Here is a 14,063-nt window from a genome sequence, read left to right as displayed (position 1 = left end):
ACCTATGCTACTATGTTTCTAATCCGAACCTCTTGTACGTCAATATTATATTGGCAATGTTTGAAAATTAGCAGTTAGCGGTTAGCTATTAGCGGAACGAATTAGCTGTTTTGACTAGCTGATTGAATTAGATATTTTGACTAGCGGATTGAATTAACCGTTTCTTGTAAAATTGTACGGTAAATAGCTGATTGATTAGTTTTTCCTGACACAAACCAAAATCTCTAAGCCAAAAAACTTCTCAAAATAACTTTTTCAAAATTAATCTTTTGGATCGAAATTCTATTTTCCGCTAACTACCAAACACTAATATTAGCTTATTTTAGTGGTCAAACCTCCAAAATATTTTGCAAATTTCTAACTTTCAAACATGGCAATTGGATATTATCCAATATATATACTAAAAATCTGAGATTAAATTGTCTAGCATATTTTTCCGCTTGACATATGCTGCTCGCATCTCGCATGCGTCTAACCCGAACTCCTTATGCGTTGATTGATACGAATGAGCAACATCACAAGGTCAAGAATCACAAGTATAGAAAACTAAACAATAATACAGTAGCACACTAGCAGGCTGCCAGTACTGTGAAACAAATTGAGCAACAATGTAAGTTGCGCATCAAACAAACACGACTTTTTCCACATTAAAACCGGGGAAAGTAATGGCTTTTCCTTTCCAGTCAACTTTTACCACAAATTTATACCAGTACAACAACACTGCAAAAGTTAAATGGACGAGGGTCCATTTTCTTTTCTCAGCTCACAACATTTTTACCGAATCATATAACACAGCCAAAAGAGATGGAAATAATTAAAGTTGCTTAGCACAAAAAAGAAAGTATTAAATGAAATCTCCCCCTGTATTTTAGCTCATGTGTTCCTTTAAATGTTCGTGTCATTGTTTATTTATAATTTATGATCATTACTGAGTCACCTTCTTTCTCGTTGGGATTAATGGAAATTAAAAGTCGGGAAGCGCAACTAATATTTTTATAAATAATATGGATTTTTTTATTGTTAATAGAATGAATGAGCTATTTTGGCTAATTAATTGAATTAGTTATTTTAATTAAAAATTTAATAATTTATTAACTAGTTGTTTAAGTTTACCATTTATAATTTAAATAGATATATGTCAGTTTTTTAGATTAAAAAAACCTTTACAGACATTCTTTTACAAAATTAACTTACAACCCGAGCATAGTTATAAGATATCATGATTAATTGATGAAAGTGCTGATTCATGATTAATTAGATTATCGGATATATTATAATAATATATGATTTATTAATTCAATTTACTATATAATATTTCATTTGAAAAGAATTTACCATAATTAAACATATTTTAAAAATCGAATTTGGTAAGCATCTGGAAGATGATTAATCGACCAAATTGAGAAGTTTTAGAACATCTCCACGATGATTCATTTGATAATTATAAAATTATCTTGAAATAGCAATCTTTTTTAATTTCCAAATTTTTAAACATCACTTATTTAAACTAAATTCGGGATGCATTATCAATATTTTCATGGAAGAGTTGGATTTAGATCATTTTGACATAATTGTAATAAACCACTAAACGTATTAACACGAGGGTGAATCTAAATCTCAAATCGAGATACATAAAGATTTTAAGTTCAGGTCGAGTCGCATGATCAATTATTGAGATGTCACGAGAGCCAAAATATAATCTTGCATTAGAAAACATAATCATGTTTTTGTTTTGCTTAGTCCACATCTTTGATCTTGATTTGAACTTAAACTACTCTTAATCAGTTCAAGTTGTCGCGTCCACTCAACTCTCTAAACTTAATTAATTTATACTCTTAAATTTATTTTATTTTTATATCAAACTTTTACGTACAATGACGACCTTTCCCCCCGACAGCCGGACCAGATTTACAGGAAACAATAACTTTATTTAATATTTTTATATTATTTTATAAACTTCCATGTGACCTTCACTACTCCACTATATTCCCACATTAATTAGGCTGACTTAATCAAGATTAATATAATAAACAAAACTGAACCAGATCACAATAATTGATATAAACGACAATATAATAATATACACTCGCTGTAAATTTAGAGGCAATTTTCATTTCTTTACTTGCTTTTAAAAGTAATTAGTCACATCATGAATATTGTATGACTAATTAATTAGCACTAGTACCGATACTAATTCTCCTAAGAATGATTAGTTTCCACCGTCTTGAAATTAGTGTATGTCATTCTTTATTTTCAGTCTTACTGGATTAAAGTTATTCTCTTTAAATTTACAGTTTTTAGGGAGATAATACCTTTTTAAATCATTGTGTAAAGGATTGGACTTAAAAGAGAGGAATTGCAAGTTAGCAATGAAAGGCATGGTAGTGACCACTTGAAGAAGATGGACCACCTTGGAGTGGGAGAGCTTGGCTTATCAAGGCATCCTTCTTGCTTTCTTTTTCCCCATTCCTTACTTTGATACATGAATATATCCCGATCCACCTCTTGCTCTCGAGTTTTAAATAAAAATTGATATTATAGATATTAATTATTTCAAAAATTTTAACAAAAAGGAAAAGAATCATGACTTATTACCGGTGTTGTAAAAAGTAGGACTCAGAATTTATTGGTGAATACACGAAATAAGTATTAATTGGAGCATCGGATGATTAATTGAATAATTAGAAATTTAATCAGTTTGGCGTAAGGATTAAATTACCTACTTTTAGAACAATGCTTGCTACATGGGAAGGCCACTTGACAGGCTAAGCTGGTTCCAAATGAAAACTACCAAAGCCATGTTACAAAGTTACATCCATAAATTTCATCCAGATAGCTAAGTACAGAGACTGCCTAGCCCTGATCACTGAATGGATGGAAATACATGCACATGAAAAAAAAAAAGACAGAGATAAAAAAATCTAAAGAAACCAATCTGCATCACTACCATCTTAGAAATTAAAAACAACCCAAAATAACCAAAAAAGATAATTAATAGAAAATTGCAGGTGGTCTGGGATCCAGATCTTCTGTTATTAGTCTATAAACAAAACATGGGGTTCTCCCCTCAACAATCCCAAAACACAGAGTCACACAGACACAATCTCCCCTTCTTTTTTCTTACTTGCAGCAATGCATGCACATACAAAATACCCTCCTTTTCTTTCTCCCAGTAATATATTTTTCTTCTTTGCATTAGTTTCATTAAGTTACTTATCTTGTTTCTCAGCAGATGTACAAAGCCAGGCTCTTTTAGCATGGAAAGCCAGCTTGAACAGCTCTTCAGATGCACTAACTTCATGGAACTCTGCAGATACAAGTCCTTGTCATTGGTTTGGAATACATTGCAATTCCAAAGGCCATGTGACTGAAATTATCTTGAAAGCAGTGAATTTACAAGGACCATTGCCTTCAACTCTTCAACCACTTGAGTCTTTAACCACCCTCATTCTGTCATCTAACAATCTCACTGGACCTATTCCGAAGCAGCTTGGAGAGGTTCCTGAACTGATCATATTAGACGTTAGTAGCAACTCTCTCGTGGGAGAGATTCCGGTGGAGATTTGCAGGTTGAGCAAGCTGACAACTTTGGCACTCAATACTAATTTTCTTGAAGGTGGTATTCCATCTGAGATTGGAAATCTTTCCAGCCTTGTCAATCTTTTTCTCTTTGACAATCAACTCAGTGGTGAAGTTCCAAAGAGTATTGGGAACTTGAAGAATCTTGAGGCTTTTCGAGCTGGTGGGAATCAAAATCTTAAAGGTGAGCTTCCTTGGGAGATTGGGAACTGTAGTAATCTGCTTGTGCTGGGCCTTGCTGAAACCAGCATTTCTGGAAGTCTTCCTCTGTCAATTGGAAACCTGAAAAAACTACAAACACTAGCAATTTACACATCTCTGTTATCTGGACCAATCCCAGAAGAGATTGGAAACTGCAGTGAACTGCAGAACCTCTATTTGTATCAGAATTCTATATCAGGTCCGATTCCAAGGCGAATTGGGGAGCTCAAGAAGCTTCAGAGCCTGCTGTTATGGCAGAACAGTATAGTGGGCACAATCCCATTTGAGCTTGGAAGCTGCACTGAGCTAACAGTTATAGATTTGTCTGCAAATCTTCTGACAGGCAGCATTCCTACAAGTTTCGGAGCTTTGTCAGGACTTCAAGAACTTCAGCTGAGTCTTAATCAGTTATCAGGTATCATCCCAGCTGAAATTATAAACTGCACAGCTATTACTCATCTGGAAGTTGATAACAATAATATTTCTGGAGAAATTCCTGTTCAAATAGGCAATCTAAAGAGCATGACTCTTTTCTTTGCCTGGCAAAATAAGCTAACAGGCAATATTCCAGAGTCATTATCTGAGTGTAAGAATCTTGAAGCTCTTGATCTTTCTTATAACCATCTTTTTGGTACCATACCTAAACACATATTTGATCTGCAAAATCTTACCAAACTGTTGCTGATTTCCAATGATTTATCGGGCTTTTTACCACCTGAGATTGGAAACTGCTCAAACTTGTATAGGTTTCGGGTGAGTGACAATAGATTGGCAGGCACTATTCCACCTGAAATTGGAAATTTGAAAAATCTTAATTTTTTTGACATGGGTAACAATAGATTTGTTGGTGGAATTCCTCCATCGATATCTGGATGTGAGAGTGTTGAATTTCTTGATCTCCATTCAAATGCCCTTACTGGTTCTCTACCTGGCATGCTTCCGAAAAGCCTGCAAATTCTAGACATCTCAGACAACAGGCTTACAGGTCCATTGGATCCCACTGTTGGTTCTTTAACTGAATTAACAAAGCTTAATCTTCAGAAGAATCAACTTTCTGGCAGAATTCCTGCACAGATCCTATCCTGCAGTAAGCTGCAATTGTTGAATCTTGGAAGTAACAGATTTTCAGGGGAAATACCTAAAGAATTGGCTCAAATCCAGTCGCTAGAGATTGCTCTCAATCTTAGTTTTAACCAATTCACAGGTGAATTGCCGAGTGAATTCTCTGGTCTTAACAAGCTAGGAAATCTTGACCTGTCCCACAACAAGCTCACAGGGAATCTGAATAATCTGAAAAGCCTTGAAAATCTTGTTTCTCTCAATGTCTCATTCAATGACTTCTCAGGCTCATTGCCTGATACGCCATTTTTCAAGAAACTCCCTATGGAGAACCTAGCTGGAAACCAAGCTCTGTACATTTATAATGGAGCTGGAGGTTCAACTGATCAAAGTAGAGCAGCTGGGCATGTGAAATCGACGATGAAGCTAACAATGTCAATCTTAGTCTGCGCCAGTGCAATGCTTGTACTACTGGCAGTGTACGTGTTAATCAAGACCCGTATGGCCAGCAATGGAACACCTGAAAGTGGAACTTGGGAGCTGACATTCTATCAAAAGATGGAATTTTCAGTGGATGACATAGTCCGCAATCTTGTATCAGCTAATGTGATTGGTACTGGAAGCTCTGGAGTTGTTTACAGGGTGACAACTCCAAATGGGGAATCTCTAGCTGTGAAAAAAATGTGGTCAGCAGAAGAATCAGGCGCATTCAGTTCTGAGATTGGAACACTGAGCTCAATCCGACACAGGAATATTGTCCGTCTTTTAGGCTGGGGCTCAAATCAGACAGTGAAACTGCTCTTCTACGACTATCTTCCTAATGGAAGCTTGAGTTCTCTCCTCCATGGTGCTGGAAAGGGAGGCGCGGAATGGGAAACTAGATATGATATTGTGCTTGGCGTTGCACATGCACTGGCCTACTTGCACCATGACTGTGTTCCTGCAATCTTACATGGGGATGTAAAAGCGATGAATGTCTTATTGGGAACATGCCTTGAGCCCTACCTTGCTGACTTTGGGTTGGCTAAGGTTGTCAATAACAGCAGCAATGATGATTTCTCAAAGCAGAATCAAAAAACTTATCTAGCTGGCTCTTATGGATACATGGCTCCAGGTAAATTTTGTATCGCCAACTTTGATCAATTTACTACATTTTAGTCTTTGCATATCTGTAATGACAACATATTGGTCTGCTTTCAATTTTCACAGAACATGCTTCAATGCAACGAATTACAGAGAAGAGCGACGTCTACAGCTATGGTGTGGTCCTGCTGGAGGTCTTGACAGGAAGGCATCCATTGGACCCGACCTTTCCAAAGGGTGCACACTTGGTACAGTGGGTACGCGAACACTTGCAGAGTAAGCTGGACCCAAGCGACATTCTTGATCCAAAGCTCAGAGGCAGGTCAGATCCACAGATGCATGAAATGCTGCAAACACTAGCCGTTTCATTTCTATGCGTTAGTACACGTGCTAATGATCGTCCAATAATGAAGGATGTAGTAGCAATGCTCAAGGAAATTCGAAGTGTAGAACCTGTAAGATCAGATTCTGATCTGAAGCGGGTTGTGTCTGGCCTTTCTCCCCCACCTCCAACTCGAAAACTGGTCTCACAGGGATCCTCGAACTGTTCATTTGCATTCTCTGAGGAATCAGTCTAGTAAGGTTTCAGGGAACAATATGCAAAGCTGTGCATATTTGCATAGGAGTATCTGTAGAGGGTAGTAGACAATTGTCTTATGATTTGTTTTGCCATAATTAGTTGATTGACCTAGCTGTTTCCTTGAAATAAAAACATGTATGAAAATTTATATGCTATCAAGCTTGTAACATACTAGAATTGAAGAGAAGGTTCTTAAACGAGATATACCATGTTATTACATTGCAGTAAAAAGATTAAAGACAATCAGGCTCTCGGGTTGGCTAAAATATAGAAAATACTGATTATGTAAAATTTGCTGAGTGTTGGCAGTTCCCCACCACCATGCATAACCAATCCATTTCTAGCTGAGTTTAGAATATGACTGGAAGTGTAAAGGGCTTGCTCAAGTTGTAAGGAGTATATTCAGAGGACTGGGATGATTCAAGTGTCTTCATCTTGGACAGCAGGATAGGTCGAGGGGTTTTCAGAAATTGGGACCAAAGATTGGCGCCATCAGATTGGATTTATATCATTGGAAACTCTCTGTACACCTCTATACATTCATGTGTGTGCATCTGGTCCTGCGCTCCTTCCCACATCACATGCCCATGTGAGCTTTCCAGCAACCAAAGCCACTCTTTTTCCGAAAGTCTAGTGCTCATCTTTGCATATATAGATAGAACAATTACATATGTTTTTTCTGTACGGCAGACAGATCTACATGGGATGAAATGTACAATGTACTTGTCATATACAATTAAATTTAATTGTTTCCATATTCCATCATATAGAAACAAGCAAATGCTACAGTTCTACCTGGTGCCTCATAGATTGATGAATAATGCCGTTAGCCCATGAGCACGATGGAGGTCCTCATTCTATTTGCTTGATGCGCGATCTCGTGAAGATGGCCTTCTTATCTCACATTGGGAGAGGAATTTGACATCCGAGTTTGATCTTAATAACATGATAGAATAAGTAACCACTATCAACCTAGCAGCTTGGTCATTCCATCTCTTTATAGCAAATGGCAAGTGATAGCAAATCAAGAATATTTGTGTTTGCTAGGGAGGAAAGTCGGACTCTAACTTCTTGAGCACACCATTAACAACTCCCCAGTTAAATCCACGGTACTGGAGCCACTGAATGATCTTTGATTTCCGTTTTTCCACAGGCTGACTCTGACTTTGCAGCCACCGTTTTGAGGCTTGAGCATATAGTTGATCCAGTGATGACTTTGAAAGTCCAAATCTTGATTGATCTTCTCCAGATTGGCCATCTTTGAAGACTAATTTTATTGCCTTCTCTGCATCAGCTTCACTTACACCCTTTAAGCGTAATGCCTAATTAAAGAACAGAAATATCATTCAGTGCATTAAAAAGAAATTAGAAAAATTAAAAAAAAAAATACTATAAAACAATATCAGGGACCAGCAAATTTACAATGCAAGTGCGACCCCAACAGGGTATGCCAACTTACGAGATTCTAAATTTATCTTAATGGGCACTAATATATTGTGATTATGATTAATGATTGCACGAGTATAAGTTGCAATCTTAATACTGTATTATTTTATTGAATTTTATGCCAATGCCTGATATAGAAGTAATTTCAGATCAGGCAGCTTACCTGCTTGATTCGTGCTGGACCCCAACTTAAAGAAGAAAACCTGGATCGAGAAAATGCTTCTGCATACTGGAAATCATCAAGAAATTTCCTAGAAAAAAGAAGGACTTTGTTTTTTAATGACTCAAACTAAACCAAAGTGACGCCATTACTTATATCTATAAAAAGTGAAAGTTTTTAGTGTGGCGAGAACATACAGTTAGTCCAGAAATGATAAACTTGGGTGATACCCCTAAGTATTTTAGAGAGCATGACAAAATCATATGCTATAAAAACCGAAAAGTAATAGCAAACAGCCAAAAGGGACAAAGTTTGTCAAGTTGCAACATGTAAAAAAGCCTCAATAATTAGCAGTAATCACAACCCTCTACCTCTAGCGACAAGGTGGCCATATAACACAGAAACAAAATGTATTTAACATATGCTACGCACCTTATCTGGAATTTATTTATCACTTCATCAACAACATGAAGAGGGTATCTCTTTGCAATCAACTTCTTCCTAAGCTCCATTTTTGTTAATGCTCTGTGAATGAAGCAGCACAACCAATAGTATAATTATAAAATCCACAAGAGAATATATAAAATAAATACACAATTGGACTTAATAACCAGTGACTCCGTATATTTTGCATTTCAGAGTGGCAAAACAACTATTGATACAGAAATATCATCCTGCAGGCCCTTGGGAAACACTCTGACCTCCTGGAAAGGAATCTAACTGCCATATTCTCTGCATCTTGGTTATTTTTGCTAGGCTGAAATGCGGTCCCACTAGCTTCCTTCCCTGTTATTTCATGTACCAACTCTTCGGAATCTTCCAGACTTTTTAAGCCACCAAGTTCTTCATCTGTTTCTGTGTAATCACAAAGTATCTCACTAAATAAATTTCTAGCAAGTTTAATCAAACTCAAAATTTGAAGAGTAAGCATACAACCTCCTACAGTTCAAAGAAAATATGAACAGAATTTTAAAAGTTAAGTTGGTACGAAGGAATCCAACCTGATTCAGCATTGAAGTCCAAGTTAACAATTGCCCTGTGATTTCGATCTAACACCTCATCAACATCGAAGCTTCCACCCATACTCTTCCCACCATCCCCTAACTCTAACCCTAAGACATCCGATTCCGGGCTTCCATGCCTAGATACGTCATGAAAATCATTTACAGGTGGAACCAAACTTCTCGAATTTTCAGTCTTGAAAGATTTTTTCGGCGAGAATTTTCTTTTTGCAACCTCTGTCCCATATGAACTCTCCGCCCTACCCACATTTGAGTCTAAACAAGTGTGCTTATGCTTAACCTGCTCCTCAATGTCGTTCTTTGGCGGGGTAGAAACTAATGGTATTCGAGGTTTCGGAGAGTTCTTGGGAATGTATCTAACAGGAATTGATGAACTGAAGTTACTAACTTTCAAAGACATTATAACACCATTGCTTCTCACCCTTAATTTAAAAATTACATCAATCAGCACAACTAACATCTTATACCCATATAGTACAAAATTTGCAGCATAAAAACACAAGATTACACTACGCCTAATCAAATTCAAAACCCAGAATATAGAAATAAAAAAAAAAGAGACACAATCTTTAACAAAATCACTTGAAATCTTGAAAATTTTAAAGAATTAATTACCAGGGTATGAAGAGAAATCGAGAGTGAGACTCCAAAGCAACTCCATATATTAATTTCCCTGTCAAAATCACCATTATAGTTTTTTCTAATTGGGAACAGAAAAGCCCTAAATAGCATGATTATTTGGGATTTAGGGTTTTGTAATATGATTGAGATGGAGCGTGTATTCAAGATGTCTGGAAAGCGCGTAGAGTACCGACACTTTCATCTATGTGTAAACTTTCAGTTTTTAGAATTTAGAAAAAATTAATTGCTACCCCTTTTTTTCCATGTCAAAATCTAATATCTAATCCAATTACAATAAATTTATATATTTTGAAAACTATAAATTGTTTAATAAAAAATTGAAACTTTTAATATCTAATTATTATATTGATTTAATATGCACACTTTTTAGATAAATGTATATTAAAAATCCGAGACAAAAGAAATAGTATTTAGATATATTCTTGTGGGACTGGTGACATGGTAATTAGCAATTTTCCAATTTTAAATATTAATTTTGAATTTTAATATACTCAATATAACTTACTTAATTTTTATATAAATTGATATTATACTGTAATGTGATGTTAATGGTGCCTAGTGATATACTGACATGGTTATATAGTGGGTGTTTGACGAACTAAACTTATGGCTTATTTGGAAGTGAAATAACCTCAACTTATTTATGGACCGTTTGGCAAGTTAAAGAGAAGTGCTTAAAATGAGGCTTAAAAGCTTAAAAAAAAAATTAGGAAACCTAGCTTTTTTTGAGTGGGAGCTTATTATAACAAAATAAGCCATGAGTCCACTTCTTTATTTTAAGCAATAAGTTAATTCTTTTAAACCCAGCCAAACGGCCCATAGACTTGCTTATTTAACTCTCGTCAAAAAATGGAAGACAAGAATAAAAAGTATTATTGTCTGAATTAGTTCATTACTATTTTATCAGCTGGCGGATATCAATCATAACTAAAGCTTGTGTACAATCAAATAAGCGCCATGCTGTGGTTGAAGAGTTATGACAGTAGTTGGGGCATGTGTGTAGGAGGCCGAAAGCTCAAAAGAGAAGTGTTGTAAAATGGTAGCAAGAGCTAGTTTAGCTTCCAGCAGTGCAAAGTTTTGTCCAATGCATATTCTGGGTCCCCATCCGAATGGCAAATATGCTGCCTGATTAGTTTTTGTTGCATTCGACACTCCTCCTGCAAATCTCTCTGGATTAAACTCTTTCGCATCCTCTCCCCAAACATCTTTGTCGTAATTGAGAAGCAAGATCGGTAGACAAACTTCCGCTCCAGGAGGTAAGGTCAGTGCTCCTAGTGTAGTTTCCTCGTGTACCTTCCGGATCAGTATATCTCCTGGCGGATATAATCTCAAAACCTCGTGCAAAATCATAGTCACCTGCACAAAATTCACATTAATGGTTTGGTTGTATTAAAATTTTGTGCATAGAAATAGAAGATTTTCTACTTACAACTTTGAGATGGCTGAGATTGTCAAAATCAGGTGTGCCATGACTTCCCAACACTCGGGTAACCTCTTCTCTGGCACGAGTTTGCCAATCAGAATGATGGCTTAGTAAAATCAATGCCCAGACAAGGACATTTGAGGTCGTGTCTTGGCCAGCAAAGTAGAAAAGCTTGCATTCGCCTATCACATCGTCCAGGCTCATTCCAGCATTTCTTGATCCGCTTTGAAGTTGCTCATTGGAAATGGATTCCAATAATACGCCAAGCAAGTCATCGCTGCTACTTTCTCCTGCCTGCATTGCCTTGGTCTTTTTGTCGATGATGTCTTTCAAGGATGATTGTATTATAAGATTTAGCTCCTTCATCCTCTTGTTACTCTTGGTTGGTAGAAATCTATATACATACTCATAATTATGTACATGTAGAAAAGAACAGAAGCAAAAAAATATATAGCAACAAAATTGAAGAGTACCGCCATCCAGGAATGTATACTGATTGCAGAGCCTTCATTACAAGCTGGATCTGCTGGCGCTGAATCTCAAACACCTTGCTTCCCTCCTTGTAGCTACTTCCAAATGCAGTACGCGAAATCACATCACTTGTTAATGTATGAAGGTGAGGCACAACGTCGAATTCACACCACCCGTTCTTCTCCACCATTTTTTCCCATTTTCTAACCATCTCTGTGCAACTATTATGCATTACTGGTAGCATAAGCTGCAACCAATCACCAAAATCATCATCTAACTTGCTAGTTTTATATCCTACTCCCTTCGTCCTACTCATTTCTATACAATCCTTTTTGCGACGTGCCTCTCAGTTTTATACATTCCTAATATACTAACATTTTATATTATAAAAATTTAACTACATCCACTAATTTCTTCCACTAAACTCATCTTATACATTAAATATTAGTTTCTCTCATACTTTACCCATTTTTTCCCCACTAAATTACACTTTTTCATAATCTACGTGCCACATCCCATATGTATACTATACTACTCTATGGAACGAATGGGGTAATAGGTAGTTAACTTATACCAACGGCCTCATGGTCCAACAGTATCACTCTAGTCTAAGATGTGGAGGGTTCGAACCTTGTCTATCATCACGAAAAATAAAATGATCAAAAGTTCATATATTATCATGACAAGTAAAATGATCAAGAACCTTCAATTTGTGAAGATGGAAAGCTGGAGTGAGTAGTTTCCGGTGCTGAGCCCACTGATCCCCTTCGATGCTTCCCAGCCCATAAGAAAACATCCTCACAATCGGGTTCTGCTTAAGCTTCTTGAATCTATAGTTCTTCGTCAACACTTCTTTCATAAGCTCAGGATCTGTGACAAGCAACCTCGGAGTTGGTCCAAACCATATGAAACTATTCTTCCCTGCAAGTAACAAAATTAAGACAAAGCATAGAAACTAGAAAGACAAAATTTGAGCACGATCGGATAGCCCGGATTTATCCCAATGATGGATTTATCCTCTATTGTCCCGGACACCCGGGTTCAACTCTGACTCACTCCGAGAAGCTTCAAAACATATAAAATTTAAGAGATGTTAGTGTTATGAATACCATATTTCTGGACAGTGTGATAAATAAACGGACTTGCACGAGCGACAACATCATCAGAAAGAGTGATAGGCTTTGATCTAGCATTCTTAACCATCTTCGAGTTTTCTTTGGAATCTCCGAACAAGAAACGGTAGGAGTTTCCATGGAGGCCTTGTTTTCTTAAGCACTTCTCCATGTTCCGTGGTCTCAGCCATACCCAGTTGAGAACTCTCCATGCCCATCCCACAAGCAAAGCTAATACTAGACTTGCTGCAATAGTTTTCATCCCCTCTGTGTTGATTACTTCCATAGCTGATCTGCAGATGAGAGTGAAATATACCTAAAGAAGTAAGCAAGTGTGTTGTTAAATAGCTGTTCTCTGTGTCATATAAGGAAATGGATAACAGTACTCTCTCCCTGATTTTGAGGTCAGTTTTGATTTTTGACAAACAATTTTTTTAAAATTAGCTGAATATTTAAAAATATTATTTTTAGTCAAATTTTATGTTATATTAAATTTTGATTATATATTATTTTCAATAAAATTTCAAAGATAATATTTTTAATTATCTAATTAAAATACTTGGAAATACGTGCCACAGGGGAAAACCTCCTCTAAAAGCCAAAGGAAGCATGTCACAATCTTAGATACTACTACTGGATCTTTCTCTTTGTCATGGAGGAATATTAAATGCTTAACGTCACAGACGAATTTAAGACCCAATTTGCAATTCCTGGAATTCATAACATTTGTCAATTTTATTATATAAAATTTTCAGAGACCCAATTTGCAATTCCTGCTCCCAATATTTGTCAATTTTATCATATAAACATTAAACATACTGTATCATACCATTTGGAGTAACTATCATAAATATATGAAGGTGAGTTTTCAAGAAACTGCCCGAGAATGAAACTTAACAATGGTGCATGGGTGCACAGGGAACTACCAAGAATGTTTTTTCTATTTAATTAGAGTTCTGCAATAAAACTGTATATGAAAAACAATATGTATTTAGATTTAAATCCTAAAAATTTATTTAAAATTCGGAGTTTTCCGGCACATTAATGGTTCTAAAATTTTGATTTAAGAATGGATTGTCTGATCCACATTTCAGGATCAGAACCACCGTTTCGTGAAGTCTCGATCATGGGATCACGATAACATCACAGGGATTTTCAACTGCAATGCTCAGATAACCGTTTATGATTATCTACTGCAGCAGCTTCCTCTATGACAAAGTTTTTCATCATCCATTTAAAAGGCTTACATGAACTCAAAACAAGCGTAACCTGAAACCTGTAGCTC

The 14,063-nt window shown here is 36.3% G+C and overlaps 3 protein-coding genes across 5 annotated transcripts; 1 reads left to right on the top strand and 2 right to left on the bottom strand.

Annotated features, from left to right (window-relative positions):
* Nucleotides 1-2,887: 2,887 nt before the first annotated feature.
* LOC108218320 (LRR receptor-like serine/threonine-protein kinase RGI3) lies at nucleotides 2,888-6,702 on the top strand. The gene is made up of 2 exons (XM_017391231.2): nucleotides 2,888-5,953; nucleotides 6,049-6,702. The coding sequence occupies exons 1-2, from the start codon at nucleotides 3,133-3,135 to the stop codon at nucleotides 6,498-6,500; spliced, it is 3,273 nt and encodes a 1,090-aa protein (XP_017246720.1). The 5' UTR covers nucleotides 2,888-3,132; the 3' UTR covers nucleotides 6,501-6,702.
* On the bottom strand, nucleotides 6,672-9,906 carry LOC108218322 (uncharacterized). Of its 3 annotated transcripts, none has more exons than XR_001806350.2 (7): nucleotides 9,746-9,906; nucleotides 9,110-9,552; nucleotides 8,810-8,963; nucleotides 8,541-8,633; nucleotides 8,112-8,199; nucleotides 7,298-7,824; nucleotides 6,672-7,198 (listed from the first exon to the last, which is right to left on the bottom strand). XR_001806350.2 is itself a non-coding variant. In XM_017391234.2 (6 exons), the coding sequence occupies exons 1-6, from the start codon at nucleotides 9,817-9,819 to the stop codon at nucleotides 7,546-7,548; spliced, it is 1,131 nt and encodes a 376-aa protein (XP_017246723.1). In that variant the 5' UTR covers nucleotides 9,820-9,906; the 3' UTR covers nucleotides 6,672-7,545. The 3 variants fall into 3 exon arrangements, 1 of the variants encoding a protein (XP_017246723.1); XR_010291157.1 differs by having other exon boundaries at nucleotides 6,672-7,143; XM_017391234.2 differs by having other exon boundaries at nucleotides 6,672-7,824.
* Nucleotides 9,907-10,622: 716 nt separating this feature from the next.
* On the bottom strand, nucleotides 10,623-13,163 carry LOC108218321 (cytochrome P450 72A397-like). Its single transcript, XM_017391233.2, has 5 exons — nucleotides 12,776-13,163; nucleotides 12,370-12,587; nucleotides 11,669-11,913; nucleotides 11,202-11,589; nucleotides 10,623-11,128 (listed from the first exon to the last, which is right to left on the bottom strand). Exons 1-5 carry the CDS (start codon nucleotides 13,062-13,064, stop codon nucleotides 10,700-10,702), a joined length of 1,569 nt encoding a protein of 522 aa, XP_017246722.1. The 5' UTR covers nucleotides 13,065-13,163; the 3' UTR covers nucleotides 10,623-10,699.
* Between the last annotated feature and the right edge of the window lie 900 nt (nucleotides 13,164-14,063).

The sequence above is a fragment of the Daucus carota genome, chromosome 4 (genome assembly GCF_001625215.2).
Source record: "Daucus carota subsp. sativus chromosome 4, DH1 v3.0, whole genome shotgun sequence".
In the NCBI taxonomy this organism is placed as follows: Eukaryota; Viridiplantae; Streptophyta; class Magnoliopsida; order Apiales; family Apiaceae; genus Daucus; species Daucus carota.
Note: the sequence above shows the minus strand (reverse complement) of the source record. Positions and strands in the feature narration are given on the sequence as shown.